Source organism: Oncorhynchus mykiss, chromosome 15 (assembly GCF_057628025.1).
Source record: "Oncorhynchus mykiss isolate SJ-2025 chromosome 15, ASM5762802v1, whole genome shotgun sequence".
Classification (NCBI taxonomy): domain Eukaryota; kingdom Metazoa; phylum Chordata; class Actinopteri; order Salmoniformes; family Salmonidae; genus Oncorhynchus; species Oncorhynchus mykiss.
In genome coordinates this window covers 23,539,119-23,552,588 of record NC_143036.1, presented here as the reverse complement: position 1 = coordinate 23,552,588, position 13,470 = coordinate 23,539,119, and the positions used below count along the sequence as shown (strand labels likewise).

Here is a 13,470-nt window from a genome sequence, read left to right as displayed (position 1 = left end):
AGCTATTACTGTGAACAAATGCCATGCTATTGTTCGAGGAGAGTGCACAACAACAAAACTTTTATCATGGCAACTGGTTTGATACATTCACCTCGTCACGCCCTGACCATAGAGAGCTGTTGATTCTCTATGTTGGTTGGGCCGGGGTGTGATTTAGGGTGGGTTATCTAGGGGAATTGTATTTCTATGATGGCCTGATATGGTTCCCAATCAGAGGCAGCTGTTTATCGTTGTCTCTGATTGGGGATCATATTTAGATATCACACAAAACACAATGGGAAAATGGCTCGTCTATGTATAGTTGCCTGTGAGCATTATAGTAGCGGCACGTTTTGTTTATTCGCTTTATTGTTTTTGTGCTTCTAAATAAAAGGATGGAAACATACCACGCTGCATCTTGGCCCACTCCTTATAACGATCGTGACACCTCTGAAGGTAAATAATTCAGTAATCTTGCTCTGATTTGTCATCCCGTGGGTCCCAGAGATAAAATGTAGAATAGTTTTGTTTGATAAAATCAATTTTTATATTAAAATTTAGGAACTGGGTATAATGGTTTTATAATGGCCTTTCTCTTGTATTTCAAAGACGAGTATGTTTTTTTGATAGAAGACTCATGTTTTTTCTTTGTATTATCTTTTACCAGATCTAATGTGTTATATTCTCCGACATGAATTTCACATTTCCACACATTAAAGTGTTTCCTTTCAACTGGTATCAAGAAAATGCATATCCTTGCTTCAGGTCCTGAGCTACAGGCCGTTAGATTTGGTTATGCCATTTTAGGCGACATACCAAATCCTTAAGAGGTTTTAAAAGAGATCAGGGACATTTTCCAGTTTACTCCATATTGGTTTCTGGTTTTTCGCTTCCCCACTGGAATATCAGATGTTAATATTAAATGCATACTAATAACTACATTATTTATGTTGCCATTATTGTGTATTTTTTACTTTACTTGGATTGCTGTATTATAATGTTGCATAATCACCTTCCGGTGTAAAAACCATGGAAATTAAATATAAAAAAAGTGAATGTTTTAAGTGAGAAGTGTATATATATATATATATTGGTCTGAAGCCTGAGCACCACAATGCCTACTCTACCCATGCTCTACCAAGGTTTTCCAGCCCACAGCTTTGACCTACTAAAGTAGCTATGTTGGTCTATTGTAATTAAAACAAAGAATATGCAGGGTTCTAAGGATTCAAACATTCTCAAAGCCTAATTCATACTCTTCAGTTGACTACACTATCCTGTTCTTAAAGTAATGTATGTATATCATCAGGCTGTATATATTTTCAGATATAGACCTATTGTAAATGTGTATTATTGTAGCGTCACCATCTTTATTGCAAAAAGAACATCAAATACACACAACTTTAAACTACATATTCATTTGACAGAGGTAAACTGTCCAATTATCAGCCCAGCAATTGATAAAACAGGCCCATGTTTGCAAAACAAGTTTCTCTGAGCTTATGTCAATATTACACAGGTAAGCCAAGAGTTACAGATATCAGGACTGCAGACAGGCTCTATATGAGTGACTGTGTCCAACACACCACCACCTAGTGTGAGGTTGGCCGATTAATTAGGGCAGATTTCAAGTTTTCACAACAATCGGTAATCTGCATTTTTGGACGCCGATTACATTGCACTCCACGAGGACACTGCGTGGCAGGCTGACCACTTGTTACGCGAGTGCAGCAAGGAGCCAAGGTAAGTTGCTAGCTAGCATTAAACTTAACTTATAAAAAAATCTTAACATAATTACTAGTTAACTACACATGGTTGATGATATTACTAGTTTATCTAGCTTGTCCTGCGTTGCATATAATCAATGCAGTGCATGTTAATTTATCATCGAATCACAGCTTACTTCACCAAGCGGGTGATGATTTAACAAGCACATTCACGAAAAAAAGCACTGTTGTTGCACCAATGTGTACCTGACCATAAACATCAATGCCTTTCTTAAAATCAATACACAAGTATATATTTTTTAAACCTGCATATTTCGTTAATATTGCTTGCTAACATGAATTTATTTTAACTAGGGAAATTGTCACTTCTCTTTCGTTCTGTGCAAGCAGAGTCAGGGTCTATGCAGTAGAGGTCAACCGATTAATCGGAATGGGACGATTTCAGGTTTTCATAACAATCGGAAATCTGTATTTTTGGACACCGATTTGGCAGATTTTTTAAAATATATATTTTTTACACCTTTATTTAATCTTTATTTAACTAGGCAAGTCAGTTAAGAATACATTCTTATTTTCAATGACAGCCTAGAAACGGTGGGTTAACTGCCTCGTTCAGGGGCAGAACGACAGATTTTTACCTTGTCAGCTCGGGGGATTCAATCTTGCAACCTTATAGTTAACTAGTCCAACGCTCTAACCACCTGCCTCTCATTGCACTCCACGAGGAGACTGCCTGTTACGCGAATGCAGTAAGCCAAGGTAAGTTGCTAGCTATCTTATAAAAACAATCAATCATAATCACTAGTTAACTACACATGGTTGATTTTACTAGTTTATCTAGCGTGTCCTGCGTTGCATATAATCGATGCGCTGCGTATCGTTGCTCCAATGTGTACCTAACCATAAACATCAATGCCTTTCTTAAAATCAATACACAGAAGTATATATCTTTAAACCTGCATATTTAGCTAAAAGAAATCCAGGTTAGCAGGCAATGTTAACCAGGTGAAATTGTGTCACTTCTCTTGCGTTCATTGCACGCAGTCAGTGTATATGCAACAGTTTGGGCCGCCTAATTTGCCAGAATTTTACGTAATTATGACATAACATTGAAGGTTGTGCAATGTAACAGGAATATTTAGACTTAGGGATGCCACCCATTAGATAAAATACGGAACGGTTCTGTATTTCACTAAAATAATAAATGTCTTGTTTTCGAGATGATAGTTTCCGGATTCAACCATATTAATGACCTAAGGCTCGTATTTCTGTGTGTTATCATGGTATAACTAAGTCTATGATTTGATTCAGCAGTCTGACTGAGCGGTGGTAGGCAGCAGCAGGCTCGCAAGCATTCATTCAAACAGCACTTTCGTGCGTTTGCCAGCAGCTGTTTATGACTTCAAGCCTATCAACTCCCGAGATTAGGCTGGTGTAACCGATGTGAAATGGCTAGCATTGGTTAGCCAGGTGTGCGCTTATAGCGTTTCAAACGTCACTTGCTCTGAGACTTGGAGTGGTTGTTCCCCTTGCTCTGCAAGGGCTGCGGCTTTTGTGGAACGATGGGTAAAGCTGCTTTGAGGGTGGCTGTTGTCGTTGTGTTCCTGGTTCGAGCCCAGGTAGGAGCGAGGAGAGGGACGGAAGCTATACTGTTACACTGGCAATACTAAAGTGCCTATAAGAACATCCAATAGTCAAAGGTTAATGAAATACAAATGGTATAGAGAAATAGTCCAATAATTCCTATAATAACTGCAACCTAAAACTTTTTATCTGGGAATATTGAAGACTCATGTTAAAAGGAACCACCAGCTTTCATATGTTCTCATGTTCTGAGCCAGGAACTTAAACATTAGCTTTCTTACATGGCACATATTGCACTTTTACTTTCTTCTCCAACACTTTGTTTTTGCATTATTTAAACCAAATTGAACATGTTTCATTATTTATTTGAGGCTAAATTGATTTTATTGATGTATTATATTAAGTTTTACATAATTATGGCATAACATTGAAGGTTGTGCAATGTAACAGCAATATTTAGATTTAGGGATGCCATCCGTTCGATGTAGTACGGAACGGTTCCGTATTTCACTGAAAGAATAAACGTTTTGGTCAATAAACGTTTTGTTTTCGAAATGATAGTTCCCGGATTTTACCATATTATTTGGGAGGTGCTTTACTGTCTCAACTGTATCAAAAAGTAGTTTTCATTGCTAGCTATATAGCTAGCTAGCTGGACAGTTTCATACAGGTACCACTATAGCTTGCTTCGTCCCGCAACGAGCCATTGTTTGCAGGATGGCTCATTGCGGGACGAAGCAATGTTAAGCCAGCTAGCTAAGCTGGACAGTTGTATTCTGATGTTAATGTTGATTGCTGATGTGCTATGGCATGCATGACGTTAATCTTTTTCATGTTTGCCAGTTTGTCATGTTTAACTAGCTAGCTACTGAAAACAGCCACTGTGGTGTGAATGCTAATAGATTAGCACGCTAACCAAACCCAAGTTACATTAAAGGGACAACTGCTAAGTTGAGAAGATCAGGACTTTTGCAATGAAAAGGCCAATATTGCTCCAAAGATATCATAACATGACCTAAACCAAAGTCCCTCAAAAGGATTTTATGATATAGGCCTAGATATTGTTTTTACCTAAGCCTTTGTGTATTACGTTTCCTAATTGTAGGCTACTACCGTTAGCACTTGAAGTGGGTTATTGTTGAAATATTAACCATTGTCTGCTTTATCAGATGGCCACATTTGCATGTGTTCCAATGTGAATTATTTAAGAGATGGGTGGATCTACGGCTTTAGTGGTTGTGAACGATGTTAAATGGGCGTAAACAAAGAACAGCACTGTAGCTGTTCAATGTGAAAGGTTACCTTTATTATACAACAATAGGCAATTTGATACTGTTAAATGGTCTGCCTAATGGAGTAACTTGGTGGGATAATGGTCAGAGAATCCATTTTGGCAATTTGGTATAAGTATTCATTTTCTAAATATGTTTCCAACGGATTAATGTAGAGCAAGTGTGACAATCAAAGTAAAAATGTTAATGCCTTTTTTCCTAAACTGGATTATATGTTTATCACATTTTAAAGCAGCATTTACATCCCCATATTGCCTCCAACTACAATATGCCATTTGGAGCTCTGAGTCTGTACTTTGATCCAATGTAAAAAACACAATTTCAAACATTTGGAACAGAAGACTAAAAAGAGAGGATGGGTCACAAATGGGCTTTTTGGGGTAAAATAAACAGACTGTATACAGACAGTCTGTATGGAGAGTGTGAAGAAGCATCCAGAAGCTTGTGGAGGCCAAATCGAGCTCCGCACCAGATCGCTGTGCACCTCCCAAATTGTGTAACAATGCAGAGGGCTCCCTATAGATTTGATTTATTAGGATACCCATTAGCCGATGCCAATAGCTGCGCATTGACATGATTGGTTTAGGGTAGGCGGGGGTGGGAGGTCCTGTATAAACACAAACTCACTTCCTTGACAACAGCTCTGAGAAGCGCAAGAAGTATGAATGCCCCGACTTCTACAGAGGCCGTATAGCAGTAAATACTGTACTGCCACTGCCAGAGTGACCATGCAGAGCCTTTAACGCAGCATATATAAAAGAAACGGAAACCCTCGTCTGAGATTCAACCTGATACACAACATCCGGGATTAGCCACTCTAGAATGGTTGTGGAAAATGGTGTTTCATAAGGAAAGTACGCATATTCTCCCAATTTCATGAGGAAAGTATGCATATTTTTCCTGCCTTCTTACCATTAAATAAAATTAAGGGGGAAATTGACGCCTATGTAGAACGTTTAAGATACGAACCGGTCGAATCTGTACTCCTATTCAGAACCGTAGATATCACGTGATCTGGCTCAGGGGTTTCCCAAACTCGGCCATGCCCCTCTCCCAGGTGCACATTTTGGTTTTTGGAGTAGAACTACTAATACACAGCTGATTCAAATGTCCTACTCATAATTGTGCTTTGATTATTTGAATCTGTGCTAAGGCAAACAGAAACGTGGGCCCAAACTCTTTAGAGATATAGTTAACCACTCATTTTGCAACCAGCTAACGGTCGTCACTAGTTACTACAACCACAGTCATAATTATGGCTAAACCCCGCCTATTTGTAAAATGTATATTTTTAAAATCTGATTTTAAACCTAACCTTACCACACGACTAACCTTAAATTTAGCCCAAAAAGCTTTTAATTTTTTTTAAATTAATGTTTTATAGTCTTTGTGGCTGTGTGGTAACTAGTGACAACCCCAGTTAACGTTATCTAACACACTAGTCAATCTAACTGCTAATCAATGTTACCTGGGCGTTTATTCTGCGCTGATTCTGCTGTCTCTCGTCCTCTATAGCAAGTTGAATTTTGTCCAGCTGTTCTAGAACTTTTTCTCTTTGATGAAACGGGAACGCTGGATGCAAGGAGGCCATAGTAAAAAGCAGCGCCAACTGTTCCAAGGGTCCGATCACTGCCTCCATTGGAAGCCCGCAATTCTGTTCTGTTCTCCCGAACGCTTTCCCGTCCACACACGGAGAATAGAACTGGTGATGTTGAGAGTCCTTGAAGGGCGAAACAGAATAGCCATAGTTTTTGAATAACAAGGAGGGATCCACATGGCTCAATATCCTAAATAGTATTCCCGCACACTCCCTGCTGTCAGATCCCAGAAGAGACAAGCAGACCAGCAGTTTGGAGCGCACGACAGGGTCGATAACATCTGATAAAATGGCCAGATCATTCGGATTGTTGGCCCTTATCTCGACATCCCGTAGAACGTGGTTATCTTTCCGAGCCAGGTCTTCCAGACAGGAGCCCAGAAACCGGAGCTCAAGTGGCTGGCACATATGCAGCAGTCCGCACATAAACTCGATCCGCTTGGCAGGATTTAAATGCAAACCAAACCATTCGAAAACGGTCTCTTTATCCAATTGAGATGGATATCCTGGGTGTCTGGAGGAACCTTCGGGCTTGTCGGAGACCGATCTTGGAATATGGAGATCGGGCTGTTCCTCGGCCGTGTCGTCTCCTCCTGCCTCCGCCGTTCTCATGGGCAGCTTCATTTTAAGCATTATCAGCTCGACTAGAAAGGCTTCAAGGCGTAAATTACCGGTAAATATTCATCCTTTGATCGTCTAAACGTTTTTTAAAGCAGAATCAACGGATGCAAATAACATTTTTCTGTGTTTTGTAATAATCACAGTGACTCGGCGACAAGCTGTAGTTTTCTCCACTGTAGATCGCACTCTGGTGACATGTCAATCATTCACAAACCCCTCCTCCTTTCCATAGAAGCGTTCTGGGTCCTAAAAAATTATTGTTATACAAGTGTCATAACTTGAGTTTATCGTTTTAGTTTATTTATCTACAATCTAGGGTAGAATTCAAATTTGTAGAGAAAGTTACATTTTAGATATGTCATTTTGAATCTGTAGAATCTTATTAAATGGCAGGCCTATATTATTTGATGGGCTTCTATATGTGCAACTCATCATCATGGGTAATGTGTTTACGAAGTACAAAGGTAGTCTAAAAACGTTTTATCAATAGTCCATGTTTTCAGTACTCAATTTATTACAGTACACACTACAGTTTCATGTATCCACTCAAATGCTTGGGCCTAAAGCGAAGGTTAAAATTATATATGTGTATTAAAATATATGATTTTCCCTTGATTTAGCTATTTAAGCATGGAAAGCATGTGTTGGTACAACTTTACATTACAGTGTGTTATTCCTATTGGCCTATCCCGAGATAAGCCTTCCTCTAGACAACACTGACCCTTAGTGGCTCAAAAATAACATTGCATAAGTAGTGCACATTGCATACCACCAAGGCCTGAATTATGTTCAAATCGTTTACAGTAGTGTCTTTATCCTTGCCCTGGGGTCCCAAAGGGGTGCATTTTTTATATTTTTTTGCCCTAGCACTACACAGCTGATTCAAGTGATCAACTCATCATCAAGCCTTGGTTATTGAGTGTAGTGCTAAGGTAAAAACAATAATGTGCACCCATTTGGGTTCCCAGGACCAGGATAAAAATTTACACTGCTTTAAAGTAGACCACTGTATGTGAAATATACTGAACAAAGATAAATGCAACATGTAACAATTTCAATTATTTTACTGAGTTACAGAAATCAGTCAATTTAAAGAAATTCATTAGGCCCTAATCTTTGGATTTCACATGACTGGGCAGGGGCATAGCCAGTGGTGGAAAAAGTACCCAATTGTCATACTTGAGTAAAAGTAAAGATACCTTAACAGGAAATGACTCAAGTAAAAGTGAAAGTCATACAATTATTTGAATTTAAATATACTTGAGTATCAAAAGTAAATGTCATTTCAAAAATATACTTAAGTATCAAAAGTAAAAGTAGAAATCATTTCAAAGTCCTTATGTATGGCAAACCAGACGGCACAATTTTTCTTGTTTTTTAATTTACGGATAGTCAGGGGCACACTCCAACACTTAGACATCATTTACAAATGAAGCATTTGTGTTTAGTGAGTCCGCCAAATCAGAGGCAGTAGGGATGTTCTCTTGATAAGTGCGTGAATTTGAAAATGTTCCTGTCCTGTTAAGAATTAAAAATGTAACGACTGCTTTTGTATGTCGGGGGGGGGGGGGGGGGGGGGAGTACATTATTTTCTTTGGGAATGTAGTGGAGTAAAAGTTATTGTAAAAAATATAAATACCCTAAACAATAGATACCCTACAGAAACTACTTCAGTAGTACTTTAAAGTATTTTTTCATAAGTTCTTTACACTTGCTGGACATTCCTGCAATCAGCATGCTCAATTGCATGCTCCCTCAAAACTTGACACAATTGTGGCATTGTGTTGTGTGACAAAACTGCACATTTTAGAGTGGCCTTTTTATTTATTTTTATTTAACTTTTATTTAACCAGGTAGGCTAGTTGAGAACAAGTTCTCATTTGCAACTGCGACCTGGCCAAGCTAAAGCATAGCAATTCGACACATACAACAACACAGAGTTACACATGGAATAAACAAAACATAGTCAATAATACAGTAGAACAAAAGAAAACAAAGTCTATATACAGTGAGCGTAAATGAGGTAAGATAAGGGAGTTAAGGCAATAAATAGGCCATGGTGGCGAAGTAATTACAATATAACATTTAAACACTGGAATGGTAGATGTGCAGAAGATGACTGTGCAAGTAGAGATACTGGGGTGCAAAGGAGCAAGATAAATAAATAAATAGAGTATGGGGATGAGGTAGATAGATGGGCTATGTACAGGTGCAGTGATCTGTGAGCTGCTCTGACAGCTGGTGCTTAAAGCTAGTGAGGGACATATGGGTCTCCAGCTTCAGAGAATTTTGCAGTTCGTTCCAGTCATTGGCAGCAGAGAACTGAAAGGAAAGACGACCAAAGAAGGAATTGGCTTTGGGGGTGACCAGTGAGATATACCTTCTGGAGCGCGTGCTACGTTTGGGTGCTGCCATGGTGACCAGTGAGCTGAGATAAGGCGGGGCTTTACCTAGCAGAGACTTGTAGATAACCTGTAGCCAGTGTGTTTGGCGACGCGTATGAAGCGAGGGCCAACCAACGAGAGCGTACGGGTCGCAATGGTGGGTAGTGTATGGGGCTTTGGTGACAAAATGGATGGCACTGTGATAGACTGCATCCAGTTTGTTGAGTAGTGTTGGAGGCTATTTTATAGATGACATCACCGAAGTCGACGATCAAGCCACTTTGTTATCACTTTGCCTTATGGCAAGGTGCTCCATCATGCTGGAAAAGGCATTGTTTGTCACCAAACTGTTCCTGGATGGTTGGGAGAAGTTGCTCTCGGAGGATGTGTTGGTACCGTTCTTTATTCATGGCTGTGTTCTTAGGCGAAATTGTGAGTGAGCCCACTCCCTTGGCTGAGAAGCAACCCCACACATGAATGGTCTCAGGATGCTTTACTGTTGGCATGACACAGGACTGATGGTAGCGCTCACCTTGTCTTCTCTGGACAAGCTTTTTTCCGGATGCCCCAAACATTCGGAAAGGGGATTCATCAGAGAAAATTACTTTACCCCAGTCCTCAGCAGTCCAAACCCTGTACCTTTTGCAGAATATCAGTCTGTCCCTGATGTTTTTCCTGGAGAGAAGTGGCTTCTTTGCTGCCCTTCTTGACACCAGGCCATCCTCCAAAAGTCTTCGCCGCACTGTGCATGCAGACACACTCACAACTGCCTGCTGCCATTCCTGAGCAAGCTCTGTACTTGTGGTGCCCCGATCCCGCAGCTGAATCATCTTTAGGAGACGGTCCTGGCGCTTGTTGGACTTTCTTGGGCGCCCTGAAGCCTTCTTCACAACAATAAAACCGTTCTCCTTGAAGTTCTTGATGATCCGATAAATGGTTGACTTAGGTGCAATCTTACTGGCAGCAATATCATTGCCTCTGAAGCCCTTTTTGTGCAAAGCAATGATGACGGCACATGTTTCCTTGCAGGTAACCATGATTGACAGAGGAAGAACAATGATTCCATGCACCACCAATCCTTTTGAAGCTTCCAGTCTGTTATTCGAACTCAATCAGCATGACAGAGTGATCTCCAGCCTTGTCCTCGTCAACACTCACACCTGTGTTAACGAGAGAATCACTGACATGTCAGCTGGTCCTTTTGTGGCAGGGCTGAAATGCAGTGGAAATGTTTTTGGGGGATTCAGTTCATTTGCATGGCAAAGAGGGACTTTGCAATTCATTGCAATTCATCTGATCACTCTTCATGACATTCTGGAGTATATGCAAATTGCCATCATACAAACTGAGGCAGACGACTTTGTGAAAATTAATATTTGTGTCATTCTCAAAACTTTTGCCCACGACTGTATGTCAGATTAATCATCAGATTAATCATCAGATTAATCATATATCCTTGATAATTGTATAATTGTATACATCAACAGGGCTCCCGAGTGGCGCAGCGGTCTAAGGCACTACATCTCCGTGCCAGAGGCATCACATGGGACCAACACTTCACATGTTGCGTTTCAGCCTAGTTCGAATCCAGGCTGTATCACATCCAGCCGTGATTGGGAGTCCCATAGGGCGGCGCACAATTGGTCCAGGTTTGGCCGTCATTGTAAATAATTTGTTCTTAACTGACTTGCCTAGTTAAATACATTAAAAAAAATACATAATAAAAATATAAAGAATGTAATGGTATTTTGACATGACATTTTGACCATCCACATAGCTTTTGTAGCTGGTGTTGTTCAAAACAGCTTGAAGCCTTGCATTATGTTGAGCAGTAATCGAAGGCAAGCAACAGGGGGCAACATTTGATCAGGGTTCATCATCCATCCCTTTTGGTAGTCCTAAAGGTTAAATAGCTGAAATGTGCGATGTATAAGCATTATGCAGCTATGGCATGTATCTAGACTATTACTGTAATGAAGTAAAATGAATGTAGCTCTTCCACTTTATATGAACACTATAGAAAAAATAAAAGCTGGTATTTGAAATCCTTTGCATACGATACAGCAACATTTACAGTATTTTCAATTGTACTAATATACTCTCACTGATAATGGATCCAGTGACATTTACTTGGTTTGTTTATTGATAAAATGAGCTGGTTAAGTATGCCCTTTCAACTGATATTTAAAGAGGTTAGACAACCAACAAAACCTAAATCCCCAAAGATATGTGCAGCATAACATTTAACTTAATCAAATGAAAAGAAAACGTTTGGGTGGCCGAAATGCTTGAGATGTTGTTTTTAGAATCTCAAAAATGACGCCATTAGAAGACACAGCATTTATGCATATGGAAAATTCTCCAGCCACTAGAAACATTTAAATACATATTTGAACTCTCAAATACACTACAATTACTACGACACCTCCCACCCACTGACAAATGCCAAACTCATCCAGTGACCTCTGACATAGATCATTTTGTCTTCATCACCTTCCACATAGTCAAAGTCTGAGTCTGAAGGGTTAAACATTTCTTGTCGTTGTTTTGAACGAAAATAGTTCATTTAGGGGGCTGAATGTAGGGTGGAGTCTATGGTATTTCAACAGCATGGCTCTGGATCTATGGATTTGGTCTGCTTCAAACACTGCAATGGGTATCTATTTGGTAAAGCGTAACCTACATTAAAACTCTAAAAAGTTTTCATGCACAGTGTAGTTTGGTAGATTTTAAGGGTCAACTTGATGCCACTTTCTCTCATGAAGGTTTTCAGTCACCAATGAGCGTTTTTGAGATACATTTAGGTTGAAACTGTGCAGGGGACAAATATTTTACCTACTGTTACATTTTCCATACACATTTGGGCTAGTAAAGGTAAATGTGTGCTTGTTCTGTATCCAACCATTTACGTAACAACAAAAAACTATCTACAGTTAGACAAGTTAAAATAGGCTACTACAGAATATAGGAGCCTACACAGACATTTTCAATCAAACATGTCATAAAGTGAGGTTATAAGTGTGAGTGTATCTTTCAACCAACAAATCACCAATGAAGATCTGTGTGTGTGTGTGTCAGTCTCTCTGTCTGCGTGTCGGTCTAATGAATTAATTTAAAGGTTATCCCACTCATTTAACAAAGTCTGCAGTCGGGAGTGACAGCAGCAACATGTGGAGCGTTCCATGAGACGTCACAGGCTCCCCGGGTATAAAGACCTGCGAGTGCGACACTTTCACTTGTGGACCAATAGCAAAGTCTCCCTCTAGTGACGATACAGAGAATTTCTATTTGTACAATAAATCTTTTTGTCTTAAGTTTGTCTCTGGAGAGGGACAGTTTTTACTGTGCTAGTCTCCTGGAATTGAAAAGGTAAGCTTTTCTTTTCAGATATTTTTCATACTGAAATTATTAATGGCTATTCCAAAAACGACTTTGATTACTTAACATTATAGTTAATTACTAATAAAGTAATGAACTATTGTCTTGAATATTATTTGTAATTGAATTGAAGTATTGATACTTTGAAACTTAACACTACTTAGACATAGACAGTGCAGATAACAGTGAATTGTCAATGGCTTGGAACCCCATTTCAGCCAATCAGATTGCAGATTCCTCCGAACCCAGATCTCTATTTGCGTTTTCAGACATTCTAACTGATGCAAAGAGGCTACATGCTTTTGAGGAATGTGGTGATGGGAATGTAGCCTGATATCCCACAGGCACATTTTCATTTGGTTTAATGTCTTTTCTGATGCAAGGTTCATGCGGCCTACTACAACAATGGTAGTCTACTACAACAGTAGCCTATCTGAGTAGCTGATGACTGGAGCTACTTTTCTTTACATTGTTCCTATTATGGAGCAAGTATTGTCAGTACATGGGCTACATTTAATGGGGAAGCCATGAAGTATGTAATCCCCTGTAGGGTGCAGGAAATTATAGGCTAAGTACTGTAACAACAGCCTATTCTTGACTTTTAGTTAGCCTGATACTGACTTGCTTGCTACTCAGTATTACATCATGGCTTGCCTCTAAGAGATTGGTGGCTCCGCACTGAAAGGGTAACATATGCTTGCCCAGTGGCAATGGCAATGATGAACTGACCTCATATTGGGGCAAAGGGGAGACACCTGAGCCAGTTAAAGAAAATAAAAGTCACATTTTGTGGTGTATTGGTTTATTGCTTATCACGTACAGTACTTTGGCCTTCGTGGTAATCTCTTGTGGACAGATTCTGTAGCTGACCAAATTCTGTGAGATTTTACTTCTGGGTTAACCATGAT

At 39.6% G+C, this 13,470-nt stretch overlaps 2 protein-coding genes across 28 annotated transcripts in view; one reads left to right on the top strand and one right to left on the bottom strand.

Moving 5' to 3' along the window:
* The window catches only part of LOC110489808 (zinc finger CCHC domain-containing protein 2), a 65,669-nt gene extending 58,652 nt beyond the window's left edge, over positions 1–7,017 (bottom strand). For all 27 annotated transcript variants that reach the window (XR_016486594.1, XR_016486596.1, XR_016486602.1 and 24 more), the window contains exon 1: positions 6,051–7,017. Coding sequence is in view for 16 of the 27 variants with exons in the window: in XM_090199634.1 (XP_090055760.1) it covers positions 6,051–6,812 (762 nt within the window). In the remaining 11 variants the exon portion in view is untranslated. The remainder of the gene's footprint in view (positions 1–6,050) is intronic.
* A 5,404-nt stretch (positions 7,018–12,421) lies between these two features.
* The window catches only part of si:dkey-225n22.4 (uncharacterized), a 51,209-nt gene continuing 50,160 nt past the window's right edge, over positions 12,422–13,470 (top strand). The window contains exon 1 of the mRNA XM_021562733.3: positions 12,422–12,553. The gene's annotated coding sequence lies outside the window, so the exon portion shown is untranslated. The remainder of the gene's footprint in view (positions 12,554–13,470) is intronic.